This window comes from Oryzias latipes, chromosome 1 (assembly GCF_002234675.1).
Source record: "Oryzias latipes chromosome 1, ASM223467v1".
Lineage (NCBI taxonomy): Eukaryota > Metazoa > Chordata > Actinopteri > Beloniformes > Adrianichthyidae > Oryzias > Oryzias latipes.
In genome coordinates this window covers 323,926-351,697 of record NC_019859.2, presented here as the reverse complement: position 1 = coordinate 351,697, position 27,772 = coordinate 323,926, and the positions used below count along the sequence as shown (strand labels likewise).

At 49.8% G+C, this 27,772-nt stretch overlaps 2 protein-coding genes and 1 long non-coding RNA gene across 5 annotated transcripts; 2 read left to right on the top strand and 1 right to left on the bottom strand.

The window, feature by feature from the left end:
* Positions 1 to 2,866: 2,866 nt before the first annotated feature.
* Positions 2,867 to 14,070, top strand: mtif2 (mitochondrial translational initiation factor 2). Of its 2 annotated transcripts, none has more exons than XM_023953538.1 (14): positions 2,867 to 2,983; positions 5,710 to 5,901; positions 5,975 to 6,086; positions 6,154 to 6,325; positions 6,411 to 6,571; positions 7,308 to 7,484; positions 7,559 to 7,698; positions 7,768 to 7,892; positions 7,960 to 8,164; positions 8,240 to 8,489; positions 8,552 to 8,692; positions 8,765 to 8,929; positions 9,986 to 10,126; positions 13,792 to 14,070. In XM_023953538.1, the coding sequence occupies exons 2-14, from the start codon at positions 5,740 to 5,742 to the stop codon at positions 13,959 to 13,961; spliced, it is 2,121 nt and encodes a 706-aa protein (XP_023809306.1). In that variant the 5' UTR covers positions 2,867 to 2,983; positions 5,710 to 5,739; the 3' UTR covers positions 13,962 to 14,070. The 2 variants fall into 2 exon arrangements, with proteins under 2 accessions (XP_023809306.1, XP_023809303.1); XM_023953535.1 differs by having other exon boundaries at positions 8,237 to 8,489.
* Positions 14,032 to 18,990, bottom strand: sde2 (SDE2 telomere maintenance homolog). 2 transcript variants are annotated; one of them, XM_020701127.2, is made up of 9 exons: positions 18,803 to 18,990; positions 17,277 to 17,379; positions 17,105 to 17,216; positions 16,860 to 17,029; positions 16,662 to 16,794; positions 15,906 to 16,025; positions 15,036 to 15,080; positions 14,367 to 14,556; positions 14,032 to 14,295 (listed from the first exon to the last, which is right to left on the bottom strand). In XM_020701127.2, the coding sequence occupies exons 1-9, from the start codon at positions 18,926 to 18,928 to the stop codon at positions 14,092 to 14,094; spliced, it is 1,203 nt and encodes a 400-aa protein (XP_020556786.1). In that variant the 5' UTR covers positions 18,929 to 18,990; the 3' UTR covers positions 14,032 to 14,091. The 2 variants fall into 2 exon arrangements, with proteins under 2 accessions (XP_020556786.1, XP_011492442.1); XM_011494140.3 differs by lacking the exon at positions 15,036 to 15,080 and having other exon boundaries at positions 18,803 to 18,978.
* Positions 17,493 to 18,891, top strand: LOC111947157. The gene is made up of 2 exons (XR_002872980.1): positions 17,493 to 17,537; positions 17,585 to 18,891. It is a non-coding gene; the product is annotated as an uncharacterized LOC111947157 (long non-coding RNA).
* Positions 18,991 to 27,772: the final 8,782 nt, after the last annotated feature.

Below are 27,772 nucleotides of genomic sequence, written 5' to 3'. Positions count from 1 at the left end.
ACCTGTGTGTCACGAGTCGCTGCAGGCCACCTGTCTGTCACAAGTCGCTGCAGGCCACCTGTCCGTCACGAGTCGCTGCAGGCCACCTGTCCGTCACGAGTCGCTGCAGGCCACCTGTCTGTCACAAGTCGCTGCAGGCCACCTGTCCGTCACGAGTCGCTGTAGGCCACCTTTCCGTCACGAGTCGCTGTAGGCCACCTGTCCGTCACGAGTCGCTGCAGGCCACCTGTCTGTCACGAGTCGCTGCAGGCCACCTGTGTGTCACAAGTGGCTGCAGGCCACCTGTGTGTCACAAGTCGCTGCAGGCCACCTGTCCGTCACGAGTCGCTGGAGGCCACCTGTCCGTCACAAGTCGCTGCAGGCCACCTGTCCGTCACGAGTCGCTGGAGGCCACCTGTCCGTCACGAGTCGCTGTAGGCCACCTGTCCGTCACGAGTCGCTGTAGGCCACCTGTGTGTCACGAGTCGCTGCAGGCCACCTGTCCGTCACAAGCCGCTGCAGGCCACCTGTCCGTCACGAGTCGCTGTAGGCCACCTGTGTGTCACGAGTCGCTGTAGGCCACTTGTGTGTCACGAGTCGCTGTAGGCCACTTGTGTGTCACGAGTCGCTGTAGGTGGCCTACACGGAACATCAGTGAGAAGGTTAAAAGCACCAGAGCTAAGGCTAGCGCCGCTGAACCGGGCCGGGTCGAGCCAGGCTCCAGTCCATCACAACCTGCTGAGCTGTCAGTCAGAGCTGAGGGGGCGGAGTAACCATCAGAAGAAGCATCACGAAGGATTTTTCCTTAAGATTTCATCGTTCGTCCCTCTAAAATCCAGCCGCCGTGATTCTTCCCTGGATGTGGGGCTTTTCTGGAGCAAATCTACAGATTCACCGGGAAAAAGCAAAAATATGACGTGGTTGTCTGTGTTCTGAACCCAGTTTTGCAGCGGATGCCCGTCCTGACACAACCCTGGATTTCATGGGAGCGAGGCTTTCGTCCCCGGTAGAAAACGCCTGACCGCCAGCTCCAGCAAAGTGAAGCCGCCATTTTCCTTAGATTGAGACATCGCCATGGAGGATGGCGTGATTGGTCGGCTTCGGTCTGAATCATGGTTTATTGTTGCTGAAAGCTGCTAGAGAGACGTTGGGGCCAGCAGGCTCCACCTACTTTTCCAGAGGCATCTGATTGGTCAGTTTAGGACTTCAATAACTTGAATTACAGATAAAATATGGGGGGGGGGATTATCAGGAAGATGTTGAAAACACTCAGATCCAGAACGGTTCTTCTGACCAATAGAACGACGGAGGAACCTGTTTGTTCCTCTGTAGAAGTCTTCTTGGAGCCACTTCCTGTTTGGAACGCCAGGGGGGCGGGGCCACTCAGTCCAGTTCTCACATACAGTCAGTGGTTTGGATCAATGAGTTATATCACTAGAGGAGACACGCCCGCTTGAGAAGCCTGGCCGACGGTGGCGGAGCGCGACGCCATCTTGCTGAGGTCGACGACGCCCACATGACAATGATTTCTATAGCCTTTAGTGGTGTCTAAGTAGCTTTTATATACTATTTATATATTTTTACATTTATATATATTTATACATATATGTAAATATATTATATCTATATATATATAATATATATACATCATTTGTCGTTGTTAAAGAAGAGGAACAGTCAGCCTTAAAAGCTCAAACTTTAATGAAAATGCATTGTTGCAGGACTTCTTACAAATAAAAAAATTATTACAAACATTTTTTTAAAATAATTTCTAAACATTTAGAAGTTTTAAACATCTTTGAAATGTAATTTAAATGATTAAAAACCCAACAATAAGTCAATAATAATAATAATTATCATCACTCAGTGGGGGTCTTTAGGCAAGACCCTTAACGCTACCGCCTCCCGAGCGCCGTTCAGGTGCAGCTCACCGCTCCCCCAGGGGATGGGTCAAATGCAGAGAAGAATTTCCCCATTGAGGGATAAATAAAGTATCCGAAAAATATATATAATAATAATAAATCAATAGTAAGTCAATAACAATAAATAAATAAGTCAATAAAAATAGGTATATTAATATTAATAATAATAAAATAAATAGTCAACAAAAAGTCCAAAAGTGAACAATAGATTTTACCCTAGAAAAAAAACAACAACAAAGAAAAACAATAGATTGATACTGATACTTTGTCCTAAAGTCTGAATCCATTAGAAACCTGCAAGAAAAGTTCAGTCGCCGAGTCAGAAATGTATAAATCTATATTACTATAATAGCCTAGTCCTAGTATACTGCATACAGGTTTAACACAATAAAGTTTATATTTATGTCGACAGCAAATTATCCGTACATCATGCAGCATGTTGATAACAGCCCTGCAGCATCATGCATGTCAACATGTGTTCTATTAATAAAGCCCCTCCAGCAGTAAAAGAAAAAAATTATAGTCCTTACCTGTGAAATGTTCTGCCTTCCTCCTTTGTGGACTCATTTCTCTGATTTTGGCAGTTGAAACACACAATGAACTGGTATTATGCAAAAAACGTGTTCACATGCTGAACAGCAGCAGTGACTGGACCTCACCAAGATGGCGGTGCTCTCCTCCCATGAGGAATCACGTGATGTCTCCTCTAGCGATAAAACAGAACATCCGGGTGTCTGATGCTCCTAAACTCTAGAGGCTCCTCCCCTTCCTCTGACTCTCCTTTACTTTCGTTATCATTCGTTTAGTCATTTTCACAGGATTTGTAGTTTAGATTGATAGATAATTTAGATTATTGGGCACGTGAGCCCTGTGGTGGCGCGTGCGCATCTGTGCCAAACTCAAATTAAAAAGCACAACATACGGGAACCTTTGAGTTTTTGTACAGCGGAGCCGCGCGCTCCCTCCACAGCGGCAGGGGGCGCGCGCGCGCCAGACTTCTGCCGCGGTCACGTGACTGTCATGGCGTCTTTCTGAAGAGGGTCACGGCTGAGGCGGCGCGCTTATCGAGCAGGTGAAGTCAGGTAAGGCCGCTCCCGTGGACCGAACCTCAGGTTCTGCCAGAACCGCGTGCTTGCGCCGGTTCGCGGCTGATGTGTAGAAGCGCGCGCACAGTTTGGATCAGAGAGTTCATTCATCGTCTTACGTGATCATGACGTCATCATCTGACGTTGCAGCATGTTCCAGACCACATGTATGAAACTGCAGAGTTTTTAAAATTCCCTGTTCAAACCGTTTTTTTCTTCACCGAGTCGTTTCCTAGAAACAAAACATTCTTAGTCACGAAGGACGCCATTCCTGTGATGATGTCACATGACGTCAGCTCATCAACGCCACAAACACCTGTGACCCCCCCCCCCCCCCCCCCCCCCCCAGAAGACGAGAGGAGAAGAAAAGCAAAATGATCCTGATCATCATCATCATCATCACAGAAGCATCACGACTGTCCAAGTCCTCAATATGAACAAGTCTCTTCATCAGGCAGAGAAGCATTTCTGTAATTATTAAACCAGAAATGCTTTTTCATCATCGCTCCTTCTGTGACATCATTACAGCGAGGATCCAAAGAGGGGATTGCTTTTCCGTTTTCACATCCACCGCCTGAAAAGCGTCGCATAATTCAGTTCCAGTCAGCATTTCCAGGAGGAGGCGGAGCCGTGACATCAGCGCTCACTCGATGTGGCGCTCCAGAGGAGGAGCGCAAGCAGGACCGGCCGGCCGCTCCACGCGAGTGGAGCATGTCTCTGAGAGCAGCTGGACTCGTAGCTTCGAGTCTCTGTTTAGAGCAGCCGGACTCGTAGCTCGAGTCTCTGGTCAGAGCAGCTGGATTCGTAGCTTCGGGTGTCTGGTCGGAGCAGCTGGACTCGTAGCTTCGGGTCTCTGGTCAGAGCAGCCGGACTCGTAGCTTCAAGTCTCTGTTTAGAGCAGCCGGACTCGTAACTCGAGTCTCTGGTCAGAGCAGCTGGATTCGTAGCTTCAAGTCTCTGTTTAGAGCAGCCGGACTCGTAACTCGAGTCTCTGGTCAGAGCAGCTGGATTCGTAGCTTCGGGTGTCTGGTCGGAGCAGCTGGACTCGTAGCTTCGAGTCTCTGGTCAGAGCAGCCGGACTCGTAGCTTCAAGTCTCTGTTTAGAGCAGCCGGACTCGTAACTCGAGTCTCTGGTCAGAGCAGCTGGATTCGTAGCTTCAAGTCTCTGTTTAGAGCAGCCGGACTCGTAACTCGAGTCTCTGGTCAGAGCAGCTGGATTCGTAGCTTCGGGTGTCTGGTCGGAGCAGCCGGACTCGTAGCATCAGGTGTCTGATCGGAGCAGCTGGTCTCGTAGCTTCGAGTCTCTGGTCAGAGCAGCTGGACTCGTAGCTTCGAGTCTCTGGTCAGAGCAGCCGGACTCGTAGCTTCAAGTCTCTGTTTAGAGCAGCCGGACTCGTAACTCGAGTCTCTGGTCAGAGCAGCTGGATTCGTAGCTTCGGGTGTCTGGTCGGAGCAGCTGGACTCGTAGCTTCGAGTCTCTGGTCAGAGCAGCCGGACTCGTAGCATCAGGTGTCTGATCGGAGCAGCTGGTCTCGTAGCTTCGAGTCTCTGGTCAGAGCAGCTGGACTCGTAGCTTCGAGTCTCTGGTCAGAGCAGCCGGACTCGTAGCTTCGGGTGTCTGGTCAGAGCAGCTGGACTCGTAGCTTCGAGTGTCTGGTCGGAGCAGCTGGACTCGTAGCTTCGAGTGTCTTGTCGGAGCAGCTGGACTCGTAGCTTCGAGTGTCTTGTCGGAGCAGCTGGACTCGTAGCTTCGAGTCTCTGGTCAGAGCAGCCGGACTCGTAGCTTCGAGTCTCTGGTCGGAGCAGCCGGACTCGTAGCTTCGGGTGTCTGGTCAGAGCAGCTGGACTCGTAGCTTCGAGTGTCTGGTCGGAGCAGCTGGACTCGTAGCTTCGAGTGTCTTGTCGGAGCAGCTGGACTCGTAGCTTCGAGTGTCTTGTCGGAGCAGCTGGACTCGTAGCTTCGAGTCTCTGGTCAGAGCAGCCGGACTCGTAGCTTCGGGTGTCTGGTCGGAGCAGCTGGACTCGTAGCTTCGAGTCTCTGGTCAGAGCAGCCGGACTCGTAGCTTCGGGTGTCTGGTCATGAAGAAGCTCGCCGCCTCTGGCCGGCGGTGGAGGAGCAGAGAGAACGCCGGCGTCCACCAACCGGTATTGGTTCTTCTGCTCGGACCGTTGGTCATAAATGCTGTTTCATGACTAGAGGAAGGAGGTGTTCTGTGAGCAGAGTAGTTGTTGACGAGCTCACTTCCTGTGGAAACGGTTGATCGTCGTTTGTGGACGGCAGAGACACGATCCGGATGGAAGCTGGAAATATAAACAATCTCAGGTTTCTGGGTTAGTAGAGAAAGTAGACATTATCTTTATTACAGTCGTTTCATTCAAATCACTACTGCTTGGAGAGAGTGGTTGCCATAGAAACGTGAGGTTGTCTGGTTCCACCAGAAAACAGCGACTGAAGGACTTTATTGGTTGGAACCGGAAGTAAACGGGTTTTCTCTCGGCGCCGCTGCACACGCTCAGTCCAGTTCTCTGATAGGGTCAGGTCCAGAGGAGTAGGGCGGGGCTTCCGGTTCCAGGGTCACACGATGGAGCTCTGGGTGGTCCGGACTCTGGATCCACAGACACAGCAGGACTTGGTTCTAAAGTTAGAATTTCTCTGCTCCGCCTCCGTAGAACAAACCCCGCCCTCACGGCTCCTCCTCCTTCCTGTTCCTCTCTTCCCGCAGGTTCTCTGGTGTTCCTGTCCTCATGCAGGTATGAATGTGATGTCATCAGTGAGGCGGGGCGCTCAGCGGCTCAGGTGCACTGACCTGCCCCTGCTCAGCAGCTTCTTGTCTCCGCCTTTCCTACGCTGTCCGGCCTGGAGCTCCGCCCCCCCGGTTACATACCTGCCAAACAGAAAGTTTGCTGCCAAACAGGTGAGATGTTACAACAGCTGCAGGGTGGTCCCTGAATGCAGCACGGCGCATTCACTGAACCTGCCTCCTGCAGGTCAGAAAAGGTCAAAAGGAGCAGAAGAAGCCCAAGGTGGACAAACAGGAAGTGGAGATCCGGCAGGGCATGACCGCCGCGGCGCTGGCGGCCGCCATGAACAAAGACTTTGGTGAGCCTCCGATGTTGGGTCCGTGAGGTCACGGCGCCCTCAGCTTCTGACCACGTTCTGTGTGAAGATCACGTGCTGGAGGCGCTGCTCAACACCCCGGTGGACCTGGACTCACTGGAACCCGACTCGGTTCTGGAGGAGAAGTGGATCAAGGAGGTGGTGACCCGGTCGGGGATGAAGTTCAGGTGGGCCAGGCTGAGGGAGAGCCGGGAGAAACCCAACACCGACGCCAGACGGAGGTATGAGCATGCTCAGTGGGAGCACAGCCGGCCAATCAGAGAGCAGCTCCAACGTGGCCTCTGTTCTGATGCCCCGCCCCCGCAGGCCCCCTGCAGACCCGTCCCTCCTGCTGCCCCGCCCCCCTGTGGTCACCATCATGGGTCACGTGGACCACGGTAAAACCACGCTGCTGGACAGCCTGAGGAACAGCCAGATCGTTTCCACGGAGGCCGGCGGCATCACGCAGCACATCGGTGCCTTCCTGGGTAAAGACCGTCAAAATAAAAGCGCAACTTCCTGTCGGCATCCTCAACGTTCAGGATGAAGAAGCTGCTGATCTACGGCGTGACGTCACGTACCGCCGTCAGTTAGGGCTGCATGATGAGGAAAACTCGCAGTTTCCGATATTAGTGATCAATATGGCGATGACGATAGAAGATGTAACGACCCAAAACATCATTTCCACTTCATGGCAACAGTTTCAAAGTGAAACTCCAAATGACAGAAGTCTACATAGAGGCCAACGTCAACACAACAGGCTCCATCTGGCTGGATTTATGCGATTCATGAGAAACCTGCAGCTGCCATAAGATTGTTTTTACACATTTAAAGGAACCATTTGGTGGAACTTTTGCGTTTTGCACGGCTTGGTATCGCGATAACGATAAATTCACGATTCCTTCATCAGTTACGAAACCTCTGGATGTGTTTGTCAGCGACATCGATTATCGCCCTATTTAACGGCCCAGATGGCGCTCTTTGGTCTGCGCCATCGACATCCATCAGCCGATTCTGGCACGGCGCTAGCAGCAGCTGGATCCACGATGACGGCTAAACGGTAGAAGGATCGCGGTCCTGGACCGAACCGGAGCTAGAATCGCAGTCCTGGACCGAACCGGAGCTAGAATCGCGGTCCTGGACCGAACCGGAGCTGCAGCTCAGGTGTCGAGACGTTTCAGTTGCGCGTTTGGGTCCGAATTTCCTGATTCTGTCCGCTTTCAGTCGAGCTCCCGACAGGTGAGAAGATCACCTTCCTGGACACACCCGGTCACGCTGCCTTCTCCTCCATGAGGGCCCGGGGAGCCCACGCCACTGACATCGTCATCCTGGTGGTGGCGGCGGACGACGGCGTCATGACCCAAACCGTGGAGTCCATCCAGCACGCAAAGAGCGCTAAAGGTTCCTCGCCTGGCAGTCTCAGCTTCAGGAGAAGGCTCCTGCTGGTTCTGACCCGGTTCTACCGTGTTCTACAGTGCCCATCATCGTGGCGGTGAACAAGTGCGACCGGCCTCAGGCGGACCCTGCGCGGGTGAAGCGGGAGCTGCTGGCTCATGGCGTGGTCTGCGAGGAGTTCGGAGGAGACGTTCAGGCCGTCCACATCTCTGCTTTGAAGGTGAGGGACGGAAGCCACGCCCACATCACTCTGATTGGCTCTGCATGCTGATGATGTCATCGTTGCCAGGGGGAGAATCTCTTGGCTCTGACTGAGGCCACAGTGGCACTGGCAGAAGTTCTGGAGCTGAAGGCGGACCCAGGCGGCGCCGTGGAGGGGCTGGTCATCGAGAGCCGGACGGACAGAGGGAGGGGGTAGGTCTTCCTCACAGCCCAAGGCCCGGTTCTGTTGGACTCACTCTGACTGGCGCCGTCCTCCCAGCCCTGTGACGACAGCCATCGTCCAGCGGGGGACGCTGCGGCGCGGCTGCGTTCTGGTGGCGGGCAAGTGCTGGGCCAAGGTGCGCTTCCTGTTTGACGAACGCGGCCGCATGGTGATGGAGGCGGGGCCGGGCGCCGCGGTGGAGGTGTCGGGCTGGAAGGAGCTCCCGTCCGCCGGAGAGCTGATCCTGGAGGTGGAGTCAGAGGTGAGTCCGCTGGAGGGGGAGGAGCCCCTTTCTGTCCCTTCACAATAAGAGCCTCTTCTTCCTGTCCTGCAGCAGCGGGTGAGGGAGGTGGTAGAGTGGAGGAGCCACGAGGAGGAGCAGCAGAAGCTCCAGGAGGATCAGATCGCCATCCAGCTGAAGCAGCAGCGCCACCTGGAGGAGTACCAGCGTCAGCGCGACGCCCACGCCCACCTGAGCTGGAGGCAGAGGAAGGCGGCGCTGTACCGGGCCAACAAGACCCGCTTCTCCATGAGGCCCAGCGAGCACGCCGAGAGCCACGAGCCCCGCCTCCCCCTCGTCATTAAAGGTATGCAGGTCAATTTAAGCCCCTCCCCCACCAGACACCAGGTGACCCTCTCTGGCCCGCAGGAGACGTGGACGGCTCGGTGGAGGCGGTTCTGAACATCCTGGATGGTTACGACGCCCAGCACCAGTGCCAGCTGGAGGTGGTCCACTTCGGCATCGGAGACGTTTCTGAGAACGACGTCAACATGGCGGAGGCGTTCGGAGGTAAAGGCGAGCCCCACCGCCATTCCTGCTGACCAACCACGTGCACATCCCTAAGCCCCGCCCCTTCTGCAGGTTCCATCTATGGGTTCAACGTGAAGGCGAGCCGCGCCGTGCAGAACCTGGCGGTGAAAAGGGGCGTGGCTTTGCATTTGCACACCATCATCTACAAACTGATGGAGCAGCTGAGGGAGGAGCTTAGCAGCAAGCTGCCGCCGTGCGTCTCAGAGACCGTCATTGGTGAGTCCAGAACCGGGACGTGACGGGCTGAAGAACCCGACCCGGGCCAAAGTCTTGAAGCAGGACTGCTCCAGACAGACGGTCCAGGTTTTCGACACTCAGCGGTTTTTGACATCAGACCTCTTCGGGTCACCGTGAGGTTAGAGGTTCTTCCAGAGGTTCTGGTTGGGGTAGACCCGGATGTTCTCTGTGAATGCAGCTCGGCGCTGCAGGGGCTGCTGTTCACACACCTCGCCGCCAAAGCCGTCAAGGGGGGGCGCCGTCTGGACATGCAGTTACCGTTCTTGCGAGGGTGGGGCTGTTGTACCTGAGAAGGGGGGGCCGCGTGGAGGAAAGCAGGGACTGATGGTCAAACCGGCTCAGGTCTGGTTCTGATTTCTGAGTGGACCACAGCCAGACTGTCGGTTCTCCTCGTGGCGCCTTAAAGCCTGGACGGTTAAATCCCAGCTGTGATGTCCAGCAGGAGGTCCCGGTTCCGGTTCTGATGCTGCAGTGGTGTCCAGCAGCAGGAGGTCCCGGTCAGTTGGACTTCTGTTGAAGACGTCTCAGTCTTTTATTTTGAAATGTCTTCCCATCGTGGTCCAGCTTAGAACACTGAATCTGCACCAACTGGAACCACAGAACCTCCAACCCGCTCCACCTGGTGCGTCCAGAAGCCTCCATGACGGGTCTCTGGAGACAGAGGTGGACGTTCCTGTGTGGGTCCAGGTTCCCGTTAGAGCCTCATATGTCAGGATCCTGGAGCTGAGGGTCCTCAGGACAAACCGAGGAGCCTCCTCTTCATCAGGCCTGATGAAGAGGAGGCTCCTCCCCCTGACACTGGTTGGTAAAATGAGAGGATCAACATGAGGGTCTCTGAAGCTCCTGGATGCCCCTGTTGGTTTATTTGGTTGTCATGGAAACCAGTTCAGGGGCAGTCAGGGGGTCCGGTAGGAGGAGAAAGGGTGGCCCGGCTCCTCCAGGGGGCGCTGTTGCATCTTTACTCGTATTTGTTTGCCAGCAGAAAGCCAGCGTCCTCTGTGACACACCTGTGCTTTTGGGCCCGCCCCCATGCAGGTGAGGCCTTGGTGCTCGCCACCTTCGACGTCTCTGTGGGGAAGAAGAAGGTTCTGGTCGCCGGCTGCAGAGTCCAGAAAGGGAGTCTGGACCGGCGCTTGAAGTTCAGGCTGATCCGGGGAGGAGACGCGGTGTGGGAAGGTGAGTGGAACCAGGAGCCTCTGATCAATGACTCCGCCCCCATCCCAATTAGATACCAGAAAATGTTCCAATGGGATCAAAAGATTCATTGATGGAAGGCAGACATGAACACAGATGTGCCCAGTTGGCTCATCCGTGCTCCTGGCCGTGTACCCCCCCCCCTCTCTGCCCCCCCCCCCCCCAACTCCGTCTGCTGGACTTTAAATATGTAGTTGTAGAGTTAGATGAGCTACTGAGACGACTGTTGCTGTGCTATACAGATAAAATGGAATTGAACTGAAGATGTGGGTCATGTCTGGAAGGTTCTGCAGAACTTTCTTCTTCACTGTCAGACGTCTGGTTCTGTGGTGGAGAACCTCCGTTCCCCTTCAGATTTAAAGATGCATTATTTAATAAACAAATGTGTTTATTTTGACAGCTGTTTGCAAGCCGCTCAGCCGTTCTGCCGTTCCCTCAGCCGTTCTGCCGTTCCCTCAGCCGTTTCGCCGTTCCCTCAGCCGTTCCGCCGTTCCCTCAGCTGTTCTGCCGTCCCCTCAGCCGTTCCCTCAGCTGTTCCGCCGTTCCCTCAGCTGTTCTGCCGTCCCCTCAGCCGTTCCCTCAGCTGTTCCGCCGTTCCCTCAGCCGTTCCGCCATTCCCTCAGCTGTTCTGCCGTCCCCTCAGCCGTTCCGCCGTTCCCTCAGCCGTTCCCTCAGCCGTTCCCTCAGCTGTTCCGCCGTTCCCTCAGCTGTTCTGCCGTCCCCTCAGCCGTTCCGCCGTTCCCTCAGCCGTTCCCTCAGCCGTTTCGCCGTTCCCTCAGCCGTTCCGCCGTTCCCTCAGCTGTTCTGCCGTTCCCTCAGCCGTTCTGCCGTTCCCTCAGCCGTTTCGCCGTTCCCTCAGCCGTTCCGCCGTTCCCTCAGCTGTTCTGCCGTCCCCTCAGCCGTTCCCTCAGCCGTTCCGCCGTTCCCTCAGCTGTTCCGCCGTTCCCTCAGCCGTTCTGCCGTTCCCTCAGCCGTTCCGCCGTTCCCTCAGCCGTTCCGCCGTTCCCTCAGCCGTTCCCTCAGCCGTTCTGCCGTTCCCTCAGCTGTTCTGCCGTTCCCTCAGCTGTTCCGCCGTTCCCTCAGCTGTTCCGCCGTTCCCTCAGCCGTTTCGCCGTTCCCTCAGCCGTTCCGCCGTTCCCTCAGCTGTTCTGCCGTCCCCTCAGCCGTTCCCTCAGCTGTTCCGCCGTTCCCTCAGCCGTTTCGCCGTTCCCTCAGCCGTTCCGCCGTTCCCTCAGCTGTTCTGCCGTCCCCTCAGCCGTTCCCTCAGCTGTTCCGCCGTTCCCTCAGCCGTTCCGCCATTCCCTCAGCTGTTCCGCCGTTCCCTCAGCCGTTCTGCCGTCCCCTCAGCCGTTCCGCCGTTCCCTCAGCCGTTCCCTCAGCCGTTTCGCCGTTCCCTCAGCCGTTCCGCCGTTCCCTCAGCCGTTCTGCCGTTCCCTCAGCCGTTTCGCCGTTCCCTCAGCCGTTCTGCCGTTCCCTCAGCCGTTCTGCCGTTCCCTCAGCCGTTCCGCCGTTCCCTCAGCCGTTCCGCCGTTCCCTCAGCCGTTCCGCCGTTCCCTCAGCCGTTCCGCCGTTCCCTCAGCCGTTCCGCCGTTCCCTCAGCCGTTCCGCCGTTCCCTCAGCCGTTCCGCCGTTCCCTCAGCCGTTCCGCCGTTCCCTCAGCCGTTCCGCCGTTCCCTCAGCCGTTCCGCCGTTCCCTCAGCCGTTCCCTCAGCTGTTCTGCCGTTCCCTCAGCTGTTCCGCCGTTCCCTCAGCTGTTCTGCCGTTCCCTCAGCCGTTCTGCCGTTCCCTCAGCCGTTCTGCCGTTCCCTCAGCCGTTCCGCCGTTCCCTCAGCCGTTCCCCCGTTCCCTCAGCCGTTCCGCCGTTCCCTCAGCCGTTCCGCCGTTCCCTCAGCCGTTCCGCCGTTCCCTCAGCCGTTCCGCCGTTCCCTCAGCCGTTCCGCCGTTCCCTCAGCCGTTCTGCCGTTCCCTCAGCCGTTCTGCCGTTCCCTCAGCCGTTCTGCCGTTCCCTCAGCTGTTCCCCCGTTCCCTCAGCTGTTCCGCCGTTCCCTCAGCCGTTCCGCCGTTCCCTCAGCCGTTCTGCCGTTCCCTCAGCCGTTCCGCCGTCCCCTCAGCCGTTCCGCCGTTCCCTCAGCCGTTCTGCCGTTCCCTCAGCCGTTCCGCCGTTCCCTCAGCCGTTCCGCCGTTCCCTCAGCTGTTCCGCCGTCCCCTCAGCCGTTCTGCCGTTCCCTCAGCCGTTCCGCCGTTCCCTCAGCCGTTCCGCCGTTCCCTCAGCCGTTCCGCCGTTCCCTCAGCCGTTCCGCCGTCCCCTCAGCCGTTCAGCCGTTCCCTCAGCCGTTCTGCCGTTCCCTCAGCCGTTCTGCCGTTCCCTCAGCCGTTCTGCCGTTCCCTCAGCCGTTCTGCCGTTCCCTCAGCCGTTCTGCCGTTCCCTCAGCCGTTCTGCCGTTCCCTCAGCCGTTCCGCCGTTCCCTCAGCTGTTCCCCCGTTCCCTCAGCTGTTCCGCCGTTCCCTCAGCCGTTCCGCCGTTCCCTCAGCCGTTCCGCCGTCCCCTCAGCCGTTCCGCCGTCCCCTCAGCCGTTCCGCCGTCCCCTCAGCCGTTCCGCCGTTCCCTCAGCCGTTCCGCCGTTCCCTCAGCCGTTCCGCCGTTCCCTCAGCTGTTCCGCCGTTCCCTCAGCCGTTCCGCCGTTCCCTCAGCCGTTCCCCCGTTCCCTCAGCCGTTCCGCCGTTCCCTCAGCCGTTCCGCCGTTCCCTCAGCCGTTCCGCCGTTCCCTCAGCCGTTCCGCCGTTCCCTCAGCCGTTCCGCCGTTCCCTCAGCTGTTCCGCCGTTCCCTCAGCCGTTCCGCCGTCCCCTCAGCCGTTCTGCCGTTCCCTCAGCCGTTCCGCCGTTCCCTCAGCCGTTCCGCCGTTCCCTCAGCCGTTCTGCCGTTCCCTCAGCCGTTCCGCCGTCCCCTCAGCCGTTCAGCCGTTCCCTCAGCCGTTCTGCCGTTCCCTCAGCCGTTCTGCCGTTCCCTCAGCCGTTCTGCCGTTCCCTCAGCCGTTCTGCCGTTCCCTCAGCCGTTCTGCCGTTCCCTCAGCCGTTCTGCCGTTCCCTCAGCTGTTCCCCCGTTCCCTCAGCTGTTCCACCGTTCCCTCAGCTGTTCCGCCGTTCCCTCAGCCGTTCTGCCGTTCCCTCAGCTGTTCCGCCGTCCCCTCAGCCGTTCCGCCGTTCCCTCAGCCGTTCTGCCGTTCCGCCGTTCCCTCAGCTGTTCCGCCGTTCCCTCAGCTGTTCCGCCGTCCCCTCAGCCGTTCTGCCGTTCCCTCAGCTGTTCCGCCGTTCCCTCAGCTGTTCCGCCGTCCCCTCAGCCGTTCAGCCGTTCCCTCAGCCGTTCCGCCGTTCCCTCAGCCGTTCCGCCGTTCCCTCAGCCGTTCCGCCGTTCCCTCAGCTGTTCCGCCGTTCCCTCAGCTGTTCCGCCGTTCCCTCAGCCGTTCTGCCGTTCCCTCAGCCGTTCTGCCGTTCCCTCAGCTGTTCCGCCGTTCCCTCAGCTGTTCCGCCGTTCCCTCAGCTGTTCCGCCGTTCCCTCAGCTGTTCCGCCGTCCCCTCAGCTGTTCTGCCGTTCCGCCGTCCCCTCAGCTGTTCCCCCGTTCCCTCAGCTGTTCTGCCGTTCCCGCAGGTTCTCTCTCGGCGTTGAGGCACCACAAAGACGATGTGCAGACCGTGAAGACTGGGATGGAGTGCGGCCTGTCCGCCGACACCGACATGGACTTCAGACCAGGTGATGTCATCGTGTGCTACGAGGAGAAGGAGATGCAGCAGGTCACCTCCTGGGATCCTGGTTTCTGATTTCTCATCACGCAGTGTAGTGAAGGAGGCGGAGCCAAGGTGGCTCAAATGTCAGAACACGGGTGGGACGTTTATGTTTGAGAACTTTATTAAACAGACTGATCACTGACAGCTTTGTTTCTGGACCGCCTCACTTCTTCTTGGCCTTGGTGGGTTTGGCGAGCAGAGCCGGGTTGATTTGACCCGGGCTAAAATCTCTGACAGAGAAGAGGCGTGCTGCACGCTCCTGCAACGTCCCGCCACACTTCAGCCCTCGCCGCTGAAGCTCCGCCTTCAGGACGTCTGGACCCAGAAGCTCCAGCTGCTGCACAGACGTCACCAGGGACAGGTCCACCTGTGGAGACATCCGGTGCCGTAAGAACCCAGAACAGTTATGGTCAGAGTGCAGTCTGGGCCGGGTCAGACCTGCTGGGACTGATTGCAGAACTCCTGTGGGTCAGGAGGCCTCTGCTCCTTTGAGGAGGCCACATCCGGTTCTGCTGAAGGTCCGGTGTTCTTCACTGCTGGTTCTGATGGAGGTCCGGCGTCCTCTGCTGCTGGTTCTGATGGACCGCTGTCTTCTGAAGGTCCAGGAACCGGATCAGCTGATGAGGACCTGGAAGGGAGGAGTCAGCAGCAGTGTCACGTGCACGCTCACAAATGTGCACTAAAGTCGTAACTGGGGAGACCTAAGGAACCCGAGGGGCTTAAAGGGGGAGGAGCCTGAGAAAGTCACCTCTGTGACGGTCAGGCGTGAACAGCCCCGCCCCCTCTGAATGATGGAAGAGACCGGAGAGAGTGAGATGGGTTGAAGCTGGAAGCCCCTGCAGCTGCTGCAGAAGGTTGAAGATGTCTTAACTGGTTTCCATGGTAACCAGGTGCAGGTGTGCTGGTTCCAGCACCGGTCTGAACTCCTGGGGCCAGTTGTTCAAAAAGTGTAATCTGGATCAAAATGATCCGGATTTGGAAATCACATTTCCTCCTATGCAGGATCAGGTAATCCGTCTTACTTTTATGCCGGTTTTTCAAAGCAACATTGGACTGGATCACCCTGATCCAGATACACAGTTTTCAAGATGACCAAATCCAGATTACCTGTGCTCTAAATGGGACCACATGTCACAACACGGACTACCAGCTCTGTGAAGGACAGGTAGAAGAGCCAACACTGTTATTCTGAGACAAAACACAAAAACAACAAACATCCACTTCCAGTCATAATTTCTTTCATGATCCCTCATCTGAGTCACAAAAAATAAAAAAACAAATATAAATTAACAAATACATTGTGGATATTTTGAAAACGTCTTAAATAAAATGGCTAAATGTCCAGTAGTTAACAAAATAAAGAATGTTCAGGGAGTTTCTTAATCTGAGGAGGACAGAGCAGCATTTCCAGGCTCTGCTTTCAGGAGGATCTGTGCTTCTGCTGTCAGTAATTCATAGACATCATCATTACTTTAACAGGCTCATCTTTGATGATTGTTTCTTTGAAATTAATATACGGTGATGAATTGAATATATTATTTTTGTTTGTTTCAGGGATTATTTCATTGTTTTTACTTTACTGAATATCTTAATTGTTACCTTATGTCTACTGTATCACTGTTCCAACGGTTACACAAGTCACGTGCAAAATATGAATAAAAGTATAAACACTAAATGAAACAAACGTATTATTTAACCAATTTTAAAGGTTTTCTACATTTCCCTCCTGGGATCCACCTTTAAATCCGACCCCCTGTTGGGATCAGGATAATCCCGTTTGTTTGGATCAAAGTTCTCCAAATCCTACTGACAAGTTTAGAACAACACAAACTGAAGGTTTGATCCAGATTAGAACTAGGATTGGATTCTGTGATCTAATCTGATTTCAGATTCCTTCTTTCCTTCTGGATTTGATCCAATCCGATCAGTTTACCTTTGAACAACTGGCCCATGAAGATCAATGATGGAAAAGCCTACCTGCAGGGTGGAGACTCTGTTGCCATGGTGACGTGTCTGCTGCCAGCCGTCTGCAGGCACAGAGGCTCCTCCTCCTCCTCTTCCTCTTCCTCAGAACTCTGGAGCTCCTCCAGGCCCGTCCTGCAGCCACAGACAGAATCAGAACAATAATCTCCATCAGATCCCCGGTTCTATCAGGAAACCTCGTTCAAGGACGCCGTCTCAAAACGGCAGAATCCAGGTGACAGCCTGACCGGTTCGGAGTCTCAACAAAAGGTCCAAATGGAGAGAAGAACCAGAACTTTCTCCCTTTGATCCTAGAATCCGGTTTTCTTTTAGTTTTTGCTCTCAGAGAAGGAAGGTCTAAAGGCGCAGACATCCGGTCCGGTTGTATTTCATGTGTTGTATAGTGACGCCGTTCAGACGACTGGAACACAGACTTTAAATAAAGCTTTGAATCCACAGTGGGTTCTGATACCGGTTCTGGTTCTGTCGTCACTGAAGCTTCTGTGAAGATCGTGACGTCTATTGAAATCTGGGTCAGGCCTGGTCCTGGAGATCCTGATCCAGCTAAGAAGCAGAACCAAGGCGGACTGGGCAGCCCTGGTCCAGAAGGACGTCTGGATCAACAGAACCGTGGCTCTCAGAACCCTGAACGGGTTCTGGTCCATGAAGACCTTCCAGAAGGTTCCCTCTAAGGAATCTGCTCGGTGTCCAAAGGTTCTAGGGTTCTCAGAGTCCACACCAGAATGAAACGGGTCAGAACCAAGGACTGACCAGAAGCTGGCTGCTGCTCCGCCCCCCGCCTTCTTCTTCTGCGGCGGCGCCCCGCCCGGCACCGTGCTGCTGGCTCTCTTGACCGCTGTGATGTCAGCGGCCGCCGCCGGAGCCCCGGAGGACGCCTGCAGACCTGTGAGCAGAACCGGATCAGAGGTGTGGCTCTCGTGGTTCATCTCCAGAGTGGGCGGGGCCTACCTTTAAGGACAGAGTCCTCCAGCCTCTCGCTCAGGTGGTGGCACTGCCGCTGGTACTCGGGGTCGCACAGCTGGTGTTTGGGCGCCGCCAGCTTCCTCTGCAGACGCTCCAGGCGCCGCTGCTCCTTCTCCGCCTCGCGCTCCGCCTGCTTCTTCAGCCACTCCGCCATCCTGCGCTCAGCACAGGGGACAGCTGACGAGAAAGGGCGGGGCTTCTTCGCCACACTGCAAACGGGAGGGGCTTACTCTTTCTCGTGGTTGACGTCCCGGAGGCGCCGCCCGCTCAGGTCTCTGCAGGCCTCGCGGTTCGTGGTCTTCTCGATCTGAGCGCCCAAAGCTCGCAGCATGGAGCCGAAACCTGAAACGGACCGCAGGCGTCAGCGTCCCGACGGCCCGACCCCCCACCCCCCGTACTCACCGCCCTTCCCCCCACAGAGGCGGGGCTCCAGCCGATACGTCCATCCATCCTGTAAGGGGTCCTGGGGCGGGGCCAGACGACCGTTTGTAGTGACGTAAAAGTTCTGAAGACAGAAAACCGGGTCGTTTGGATTCTGTGACTTTATGGTTCTGCTGCACACATGGGGGGGGGGAACCCCTCCCACCCCCAGTTACCATAGTAACCAGCACAGGTCATCTCTTGACCAAACTCATTGATCTCACCGGTTCTGTCCACTTCTGAGTTCTGCTGACCAACAGAACCTGATGAGTCCAGTCTGGATCCATCAGGTTCTGCTGACCAACAGAACCTGATGAGTCCAGTCTGGATCAAACAGGGGTTCGACGGAGCCGCACGGCGTCTGAACCATCCCATTCATCAGAACCGCTGTTCTGTACCTGCAGGTTCTATATCCATGACTGATCCATACGGTTCCGTCCGCCCTTATCTGGATGATTCAGAAGTCGGTTCTGAAGGTAAAAGGTTCTGTTTACAGTTAAACGGGTGAACTGGACTCCTGTCAGATGAACCAGAATCTCCCCAGAGGTCCACACAGCAGGTCCCATACGGAACCAGTGACCTAAACAGAACCCTGAGGACCACGTTCGGCTATGACATCATCATTCTGGGTTTGACGGTTCGGTATCGGCGTGGACCCGGATGTCACTCAGACAGAACCTTTCATCAGAATCACAGTCATCCTGGATGAATTAACGAATTTTAAATAAAGTTTTTAGAAAAAAGTTTAAATCTTTAGAACTTTTGGACTTTAAAGGCCAATCAAATCTAAATGACCCGACTGACTCCTGGGATTACTGGTTCTGTACCATCAGAACCAGTGGGTCGGTGGTCCCGGGTTCTTGATGGAGGCTAACATGAGTGATGACATCATGACAGGATGGAGGCGGTTGGACGACGACCATTTGGTTCAGTCCATTTGACCCAAACTCTTCTTTCTGGTTCCGGTCCATCTGGGTTTCCCTGGTCAGGTTTGTGATCCGCTCTGCCGCCGTTCAGCCTCCAGTGTTGAACGTAACCTAAAGGTTTACATCCAACATTCCTGAGGATCTGTCTGACAACAACGCACGTGCGTGAACGTGCGTCCAAACGTCATTAATCTGACGGATTACGGAAATGCTGCGTCATGGATGTGTGACGTCAGTGCCTTATAGTTTAGACTGCTTTTATTTTGAAAGGATCTCCGTGTGACTTCCGTGTCAAGCTCATCATTAAACCGTCAGAACCGATTCCACTTGCCGGTAACGGCAAAGATCTGCGTCTTCTGAGCCGCTGATGTCCGGAAGTCATCCGGTCTACCGGAAGTTCACTCTCCCGGGGTTTTCTTCAGTCCGTTATCGTTCCAGTTTGGTTATTTTAACCAATTCTGTTTCTTCAAACTGAAATCTGCATGAAAACTTTACAGACCAGACTGACGGACGCCTTCCGCCTCACCGGAGACTCATCGGTGTTTCCTTTGACCGGAGCTCGGTTTCCCTCGCGGGACTCACCTGCTGCGAGACGAACCGGTCCAGAACATCTTTGACCACAGAGCCGCGCGGAAGCACGCAGGCAGAACCTCTGGACCTCGGAACCACAACGAACACCTCCATCCTGCCTTCTAGCGGCACACGCATGCGCAGCTTCTTGTTCACTGCTTAGGCACCGCAGCGACACAGCACCGCCTACCGGCCGGGAGGAGCTTCTGCTGGCGACTTTTTTTTTTCAATTGAAAAAGACAATTGAGGTTAACAGTTGGTGACAATTGTATACAACTATGCAAAGTATAGAAACATCGAAAAAAGTACTGGACATGTACAAACAACAAATGCAAGATTAAATAAACTAACATTTTTACCAAATACAGAAAAAAAATTAAATAAAAGACATTAAAATAAAATAAATAAATAAAAATAAATAAATAAATAAAAAGGGGGTTTACATAGACATTGTAATGATTCTTAGTTTAGGGGGCTATCAAAAAGCTGCAATTTATATACAATACTTTGAAGTTCCATAGCAAGTTTGTTTTCCATGAAGTTTACAGATGAAAAAAAGAGTTCTTTATGAAATGTAGAAAAATAAGGTTTGATTTTAAGGAAACGACATTTATGTATATAGAATTTACCCATAATAATTACAACATTCAGAATAAGTTCTTTGTTCTTGTTTTCTAAAATAAACCCAAAAATAATGTCCTTAATAGAAAAGTCTGCTAAAAGTGGAATCTAAAAGTGGAACCCTAACCCAATAATTTAAATTATTCCAAAAGACATCAGAATAAAAACATTGAAAGAAAAGATGCTCAGTCATTTCAATGTCATCGTGACAAAAAGAACAACAATTTTCAGGAATTCCAAACCGTTTTCTTAGTAATTCCTTGGAAGGGTAAATACCTGAAAAGGTTGTAAAGTGGACTTTGCTTTAGGAGGGATGGGGGGTTTGAAATATTTAGTTCCTATTTGTTTCTTTTCTGAATTATTAAAATATTGGGTTATATAGTTTGGATTTGAGATGTAGGGAAAGGACGTTTCATTCAAATATTCTCTGATTTGATGGTTTGGGAGTTTGGACGTTGCTATATTGTGTCCATTAATCAGAAGCTTGGGGACAGTAGGATGTCTGTAGATGTCATCATGAAACAGATCAGAAACTGATCAACAACATTCTGAGGAATGGCCTTAATAATGTTTTCAAATTCTTTTCTATTCGTTAGTGAACCATATTTAGCTGTGAAATCATCAACAGACATGAGAGTGGCATCGTCATTAAGAAGATGCATTAAAGACCAAATTCCATTTTGAAACCATGTTGGAACAAAGATGGATTTGTTTCTGATAGTGATGTATCTGCAGTTCCATATGGGAGTGTTGTGTGGACTGGAATGATGTTTAGAAATGAGTTTCATTACAGGAGAACTTGGATGGGAAGTTTCTTATTGTCAAAATCACAACTGAGTTAAAATCAGATCCCTCCTAGGCTGGAATATATTTCATTAGGAACAATGAACCAAATACTGTTTTGATTTTTAATAAATGATTTTAACCCGTTTATTTTTAAGATGCCTGGCTGTTAAAGTCTATGGCTTGTAGACCTTCATCCTGGTATTTTTTAGTTAGAGTACCTTGTTTAACATAGTGTGTTTTTCTTTTCTATATGAAGCGAACATTGATTTGATTAATAGATTTAATGGCTTGTTTAGGGACACCTAAAGAATAGGTTGGATCTATGAATCTTTTTTTTTTTAACTTGTCCTGTCCAACAGCTGGGCAGGCAGATGAGAGCTGAGGGCCTCTTGTGTTGGACATATTTTACTTTAACAAGAGGGGTTATTAATCTTCAGACAAACCAAAGGTATGTCTGAATAAACCCCTTTTGGAATTGAGGCCAAACTTTATTAATTTCAATCATGTTTGAAAATCTTTGGTGTTGGACCGGACGGAAAAGGAAAGAGGGGAACAAGAGAGAGGGACGTTAGAGAGAGGGGGGGAGGGTGATCATAGGGGGGGATAAGACCATGAAGCAGCAAAAAGCAACAGGTTTACTGGTTTTTTATCATTACGGTATGGTTCAGATGTAGTACAAAAAGGGCGGGGCCTGTCCACACACACTCAAATGTTATAAACACACCTGCTAGCTGAAAAAAATGTCCACATGTCAACATGTACACAAAACAGATAGTGTTCACACATGCATACTTATGCCTTTGAACCAACTAGTGTGAAATATTTCATTCATTCTATCACGCAAACTGTTAGTGCAAAGCTATTTAACGGGAAGAAAACAATTTGTCAAGATTGATGAATATACATCAGAAACCAAAGAGATAAGTTGTGGTGTCCCACAAGGATCAATTCTAGGCCCGCTGCTATTCAATATTTACATAAATGACATATTCAATGTTTCAAAGCTTATGAAACTGATAATATTTGCTGATGACACAAACATATTCTATTCTACAGACAATCATAGGGAACTTATCAAGGTGGTGAACACAGAGTTAAACAAAATAAAATTATGGATGGATTACAACAAATGATCTTTGAACCTAGATAAAACCAAAGTGATGTTTTTTGGTAACTACAACGCAAATAAAGAGCTCTCAATTGAAATAAATAATGTCTTAATCAAAAGAGTTACAGAAATCAAATTCTTAGGGGTTTTTATTGATGACAAACTAAGTTGGAAGCCACACATCAGACACATACAAACTAAAGTCTCAAAAAGTATTTCAATCGTAAATAAATCTAAACAACAGATATTTATATTTATTGTACTGTTCTTTATTATTACCACATTTCACCTACTGTATAGAAATTTGGGGGAATAATCACAAGAGCTCACTACATCCTCTCTGTTTACTTCAAAAACCAGCCGTCAGAATTGTACATAAAGCCGGATATCTTGATCATACAAACACACACTGTTTTGAACTTTGCTGTTTTAAACATTCGCTCTCTTTTAAACAAATCTTTTATCATGAATGAGCTCATTTTAGACAACAATTTAGATTGCCTTCTTTTAACAGAGACCTGGCTGGGTACTGATGCTCCTGTTGTTCTCACTGAAGCTTCCCCACTAAATTTTAACTTTTTATTTTCTACCAGGGGAGATAAAAAAGGCGGTGGCACTGCATCGATTGCTCGCGGCTCATTTGCAACCAAAACAATCACGCTACATAGCTACTCCTCATTTGAGCATCATGCATTTTCTTTTAACAGCCCATCTAGTTTATGTGTTACTGTTTACAGACCACCAAAGCCTCCCTCCTGTTTTATTCAAGAATTTTCAGAATTTTTATCTGTAACACACTCCAAATATAGTAGAGTTTTAATAACTGGTGATTTTAACCTACATGTTGATAAAGATAGTGATGCTCATGCAAAGGAGTTTCTCAACCTCTTGCATTGTATGGATTTCACACAGCATGTCACACAGCCTACTCACGGCAGGGGGCGCACTCTAGACCTGGTGATAACCTATGGGCTGTCCTGCAGTGTGTCCTCTGTTGTTGACATGGCTGTGTCAGATCACTATTGTATATTTTTTAATATCACCAGTTTTACTCGACAGGAAGCTCCAGTGAGAACTGTGAGGAAACGATACATAACTCCTGATGTGGCTGCAAATGTTATCAATATTTTACATCAAACTCCCGCTCATATTTTACCTGCATCATGTGATTTTATGGTTGAACATTTTAACAACAAACTACAGTCAGCCATTGATGTTGTAGCTCCACTTAAAACTAAAATGTTGAAAACTAAAGCTACAGCACCGTGGAAGAACGAACCAATCAGAGCCTTGAAACGTGAATGCAGGAGAGCGGAGAGGAAGTGGAGAAAAACGAAGTTAACTGTACATCGCAAAATTTTTAAAGAACAGCAAATGAGGTACAGTCATGCAATAAAAAAAGCCAGAACCCTCCACTTCTCAAACTTAATTTTACAAAACAAAAACGATCTTAGAGTTCTCTTTAAAACAATAGACAGTTTAACTAAAAGAGACTCTCAAAGGTCCTCCATAGCAGCCTCAGATGCTGTATGTGAGAGTTTTGCAGACCACTTCAGGAGTAAAATCAATGCTATTAGATCTAGTCTCTTAACTCAAAAAGGTGTTGATTTTAATGAATCTATAGCATTGTATTTATCAGAGGAAACACTGGAAAGTTTTGTCCTGGTTGATGCTGTGGGACTTGGTCAGGTTTTCTCCCAGTTAAAGCCAACCACCTGCCTTTTAGACCCAATCCCCACATCGTTGTTGAAAACATTTTATGACTTCTTTGAGTCTGAGCTTTTAAATATAGTAAATTACTCTCTTCAGACAGGTGTCTTCCCTGCTGCCTTTAAAACGGCAGTGGTGAGGCCTCTTCTGAAGAAGAGTCATTTAGATCCATACAACTATAATAATTATCGTCCAGTATCCAACTTACCATTTTTAAGTAAAATGATTGAAAAAACTGTTTTAATCCAATTTAATGAGTTTTTAAATAGAAATAACATATTTGAAAAATATCAATCTGGTTTTAGGACAAACTACAGCACAGAGACGGCCCATGTTAAAATAGTAAATGATATTAGATGTAACCTGGATTGTCAGAAACTCTCAGTTCTGGGACTACTGGATCTCAGTGCTGCTTTCGACACTGTAGATCACAGTATTTTACTCAACAGACCGAGAGGTTTGGGCATCTCTGGTACTGTACTAAAGTGGTTTTATTCCTATCTCACAGATCAAAGTTTTTACGTAAGTATGGATACTTGCTCCTCAAGGGTCTTCGACATCAACTGTGGGGTCCCCCAAGGTTCAATTTTAGGCCCACTACTTTTTAATCTATATATGTTGCCACTGGGGGACGTCATCAGGAGGCATGGCGTTTGTTTCCACAGCTACGCTGATGACACTCAACTCTACATCGCTGTGTCTCCTGATGATGAAGAGTCGGTCAACACACTCTTAAAATGCATTTTAGACATTGAGTCATGGATGGCGGAGAACTTCCTACAGCTAAACCAGGACAAAACAGAGGTTTTAGTGATCGGTTCTGAAGACAAGAGAGAGATAGTTTTATCTAAACTAAAGAATTACAAAACTTCTCAGTGTGTGAGAAACCTGGGTGTCATTTTTGACTCTGAGATGAATTTTATCCCACAAATTAAAAATATCACAAACACAGGATTTTATCATCTAAAAAATATATCCAGAGTCCGCCCGTTTCTCTCTTGCCAGTACAGAGGTGCTAATGCATGCTTTTATTACCAGCAGATTGGATTATTGTAATGCCCTGCTCTCTGGTCTCCCCAGAACAAGAATAGAAAATCTTCAACTGCTGCAAAATTCAGCAGCACGCGTTCTGACGAGGACCAGGGGGCGGGAACACATTACACCAGTTTTAAGATCGCTGCATTGGCTCCCTGTGCAATTCAGAATTGATTTTAAAGTTCTTTTATTGGATTACAAATGTTTTTATGGTCTCGGGCCTTCATATTTATCTGACATGATTTTAAAGTATGAGCCCTCGCGGACCCTGATGTCCTCTGATACAGGCCTTTTGGTTATCCCAAAAGTTAGAACAAAAACATACGGCGAGGCCTCATTCAGTTTTTACGGACCTCGCCTGTGGAACAGCCTCCCAGAGAGCCTAAGGCTACGTTCACACTGCAGGCTGAAACGACCCAATTCCGAATTTTTTGCCCCTAAGCGGCCCAATTCCGATCTTTTCATGACAGTCTGAATGACACAGATCCGATCTTTTCAATTGCGACCCAGGCCCCGTGGGTTTGCCGTCCTGATTCCGAATTGTAGCCGTTCTTTTCAATTGCGACCGCCGTCTGACCGGCCAGGCGACTTGATTCCGAACCGTACGTCATCGACACGCAACAAACGTCATCATTTTGCGTTGAAGTAGGCGGGAACGAGAACGTAAACATTAACCATGGTGGATGATGCTGCTGAGACCAGTCAGTGGAAGGGAAGGGAGGTCACTGATTGGATTAATATTTGGGCTGATCGCTCTTTTCAGGCCAAACTCCAGGGCTCTGATCGCAACTGGGCGGTTTTTGAAAAAATTTCCAGCTAAATGGCAGAGCGTGGTGTTGAACCTTTCCCGCGATAACTTTTTTTTTTTTCTCCCCTTTGACCGTGCTCAGAAGCGCGGGGGACCCAGGCGATCCTCCTCCTCCTCCCTCTTCTGATCCTTAGATTCCCCAGAACGGGTTAATAAAGAGTCCATAGCATTTATTTTGGGGGAAACCTTCTTTTATTACTGTGACTCTTCTCATGACAACACAGGTCGGGTTACAACGGGCGTTTATTTGCACTTCTGCAGGTCATCACACTTTTTGTGGGACATTGCGTGCCTTCGCTTTCATTACGCCGTGAAAACTATAACAAAAATTATACACGTTTCAGGAGAAATGAACAATACAAAATAACACAAAAACAAGCATAACAAATACCTCGTTTCCGCTTGTCAAGAAAAAGAGTCTCTTTGAGTCCAAAGTAATCTTTTTTGCAGCTCTTTCTCCCAGCTTGAACTCTTAATTGCTGCAACCTCGTGAGCAAAAGACGTGCTCACCTGCGGCCAACATAAAAGGCTCAAATTCTCGCGAGAATAATCCTATTCTTCTGAACATAATTCAAACAAAATTCACTGTACACTCCAAAGAAATAAAATTAAATCACCAAATATTAAACATTTCACAACCCATGAACTTCAATAAAATATATAAATTTAAACTGCATTTACACTCCCACCAAAATCACTCCTATGAAGAATAAATGGGATTTTCATGTCAAACCACTACTGCTTTGGTTACTCACTCTGCTTCTACAAGCGTTACAACCTTATGAACAGGTCTATCTAAATGCAGTAGTCTAGTGTGTGAATTTCCTTTATTCTGTGTAGTCTCACTGACAAGTATAGTTAACTTTCGTACGATGCCATCTTCACTAGGATAGGTTTTTAATACTCTAGCAAGCTTCCACTCATTTCTTGGTGTGCTGTCATCTTGTAGAATCACAATATCATTCACTTTCAGGTTTCCTGATGAGTTTTGCCATTTCTGACGTTGCTGAAGGTTTAGCAAATACTCTCGCTTCCATCTCTGCCAAAATTCATTGGCTAGGAATTGCACTCTTCTCCATCTTTTATGCAGATATAAATCTTCTCTGCAAAATTACGGTAAATTGATTTTAAATTTAAAATCTGATTTAACACGTTGGGAAATTTTACCTTTGTCTCTAGTAGGTCGAATAGAAACGGTCAAAATGAATGTTCTCCCTTGCCTGCTATATCTTTTTCAAGCTCTTCCCATATGGATCCCATCCTCCACTTTTAAAATATTAAATAAGATGATCTCTACATTCGTGTGGCAAAATAAAAAACCTAGAATTCGGAAAAAATTATTATGTAGTTCTAAGAGGGATGGCGGTTTAGGATTACCAAATCTCAAGCTTTATTATTGGGCGGCTCAACTAAGAGGGTTGGCTGAATGGGTGAGCCAAGATGAGGATACAAATTGGATAAAACTGGAAAACTATGCTTCTCCCTCAGTTTCACTTGAAACAGCACCATTCCTGGGACAGAAAAAATGGAGAGACCTCAAAATAAGAAACAATTTGATACTGTGTACACAGAGAGTATGGTCAACTGTGAGGAAAAACATTGGCGCCCCCCTGACAACTTCAAGAGCACTCAAAATTTCCAAAATAGCAGACTTTTTGCCAAACAAGATAGATCCTGGTTTCTCAGACTGGGGCAAAAAAGGTTTATTAACAATACATCAATTATTTGACGGAGACATCTTAAAATCTTTCAAACAATTACAAGATAAATACGGTATAGATTCCAAGGATTTTTACAGATACTTGCAAATAAGGGACTACTTAAGGTCGTGTGGGGAATGGGAGGCTTTGAGACAACCACCAACTCAAATAGAACAGTTAATGATCAAAAGCATTGTTGCTAAATCAAGGAAGAAGATAGTATCAAATTTGTACAAATGTCTGCAGGCACACTTGTCAGATAATTCATTAGATCTGAAAGGAAAATGGGAATTGGAGGCAAACATTGTCATTGAGGATGAAAAGTGGGAAACAATCTGTGAGGGGGTTCATAAAATTTCAAACAGTCCTACATGGAATGAGTTCAACTGGAAGATTATGATGAGATTTTTCAAGACTCCTTACACCATATCTAAATATGACAAAAATAAATCTGATCTATGTTGGAGGAAATGCAATAAAATTGGAGATCACACACATATTTTTTGGGACTGCCCTGTTCTGATACCATATTGGCAAGGAATTCAAAACATTATTAAAGTTATAACACAGGTCAACTTGCCATTAAATCCACTTTACTATATAATAGGCATCCTTCCAGAAGAAGGTATAGAAAAGAAAAAAGTTAAACTTATACAAATCCTTCTACTGGTGGCAAAAAAGATTATTACCAGATCTTGGCTTAAAACCTCACCCCCGACTCTTGAACAGTGGCTGGAGGCTTTGAGGAAAGTTTATTTGATGGAAAAAATAACAGCTAAACTTCATTTGAGGTCAGAGATGTTTTATGACTTATGGACTCCTGTGACTGAACACTTTGGTTGGCCAGATGGATAAATTTTAGCATAGGGTGTTTTTGCAACGGGTCAGTATTGTTTACCTTTACGGGCAGCTTTTCCACTCATAATCAGTGTACAATGTAATATTTCTTTGTCAATTATTGTTTCATTATTTATTTACTTTTATGGTAATATTTTCTAAGTCCTGGGAAACTGTTTTTGAAAGACTCCTGTTGATACCTTCATTTTTGCTGAGATGCCACTTGTTCTTCGTTCATTTCGTTATGCTGTAAAAGTCAATAATTGATCTGCATACTTGAATAAAGTGTGTTCAAAAAAAAAAATCTTCTCTGCAAAATTGTCCAGGAGGAGGCAGTATGACTGAAGATTTCATAGTCAGTATATGGTTTGGTGTAA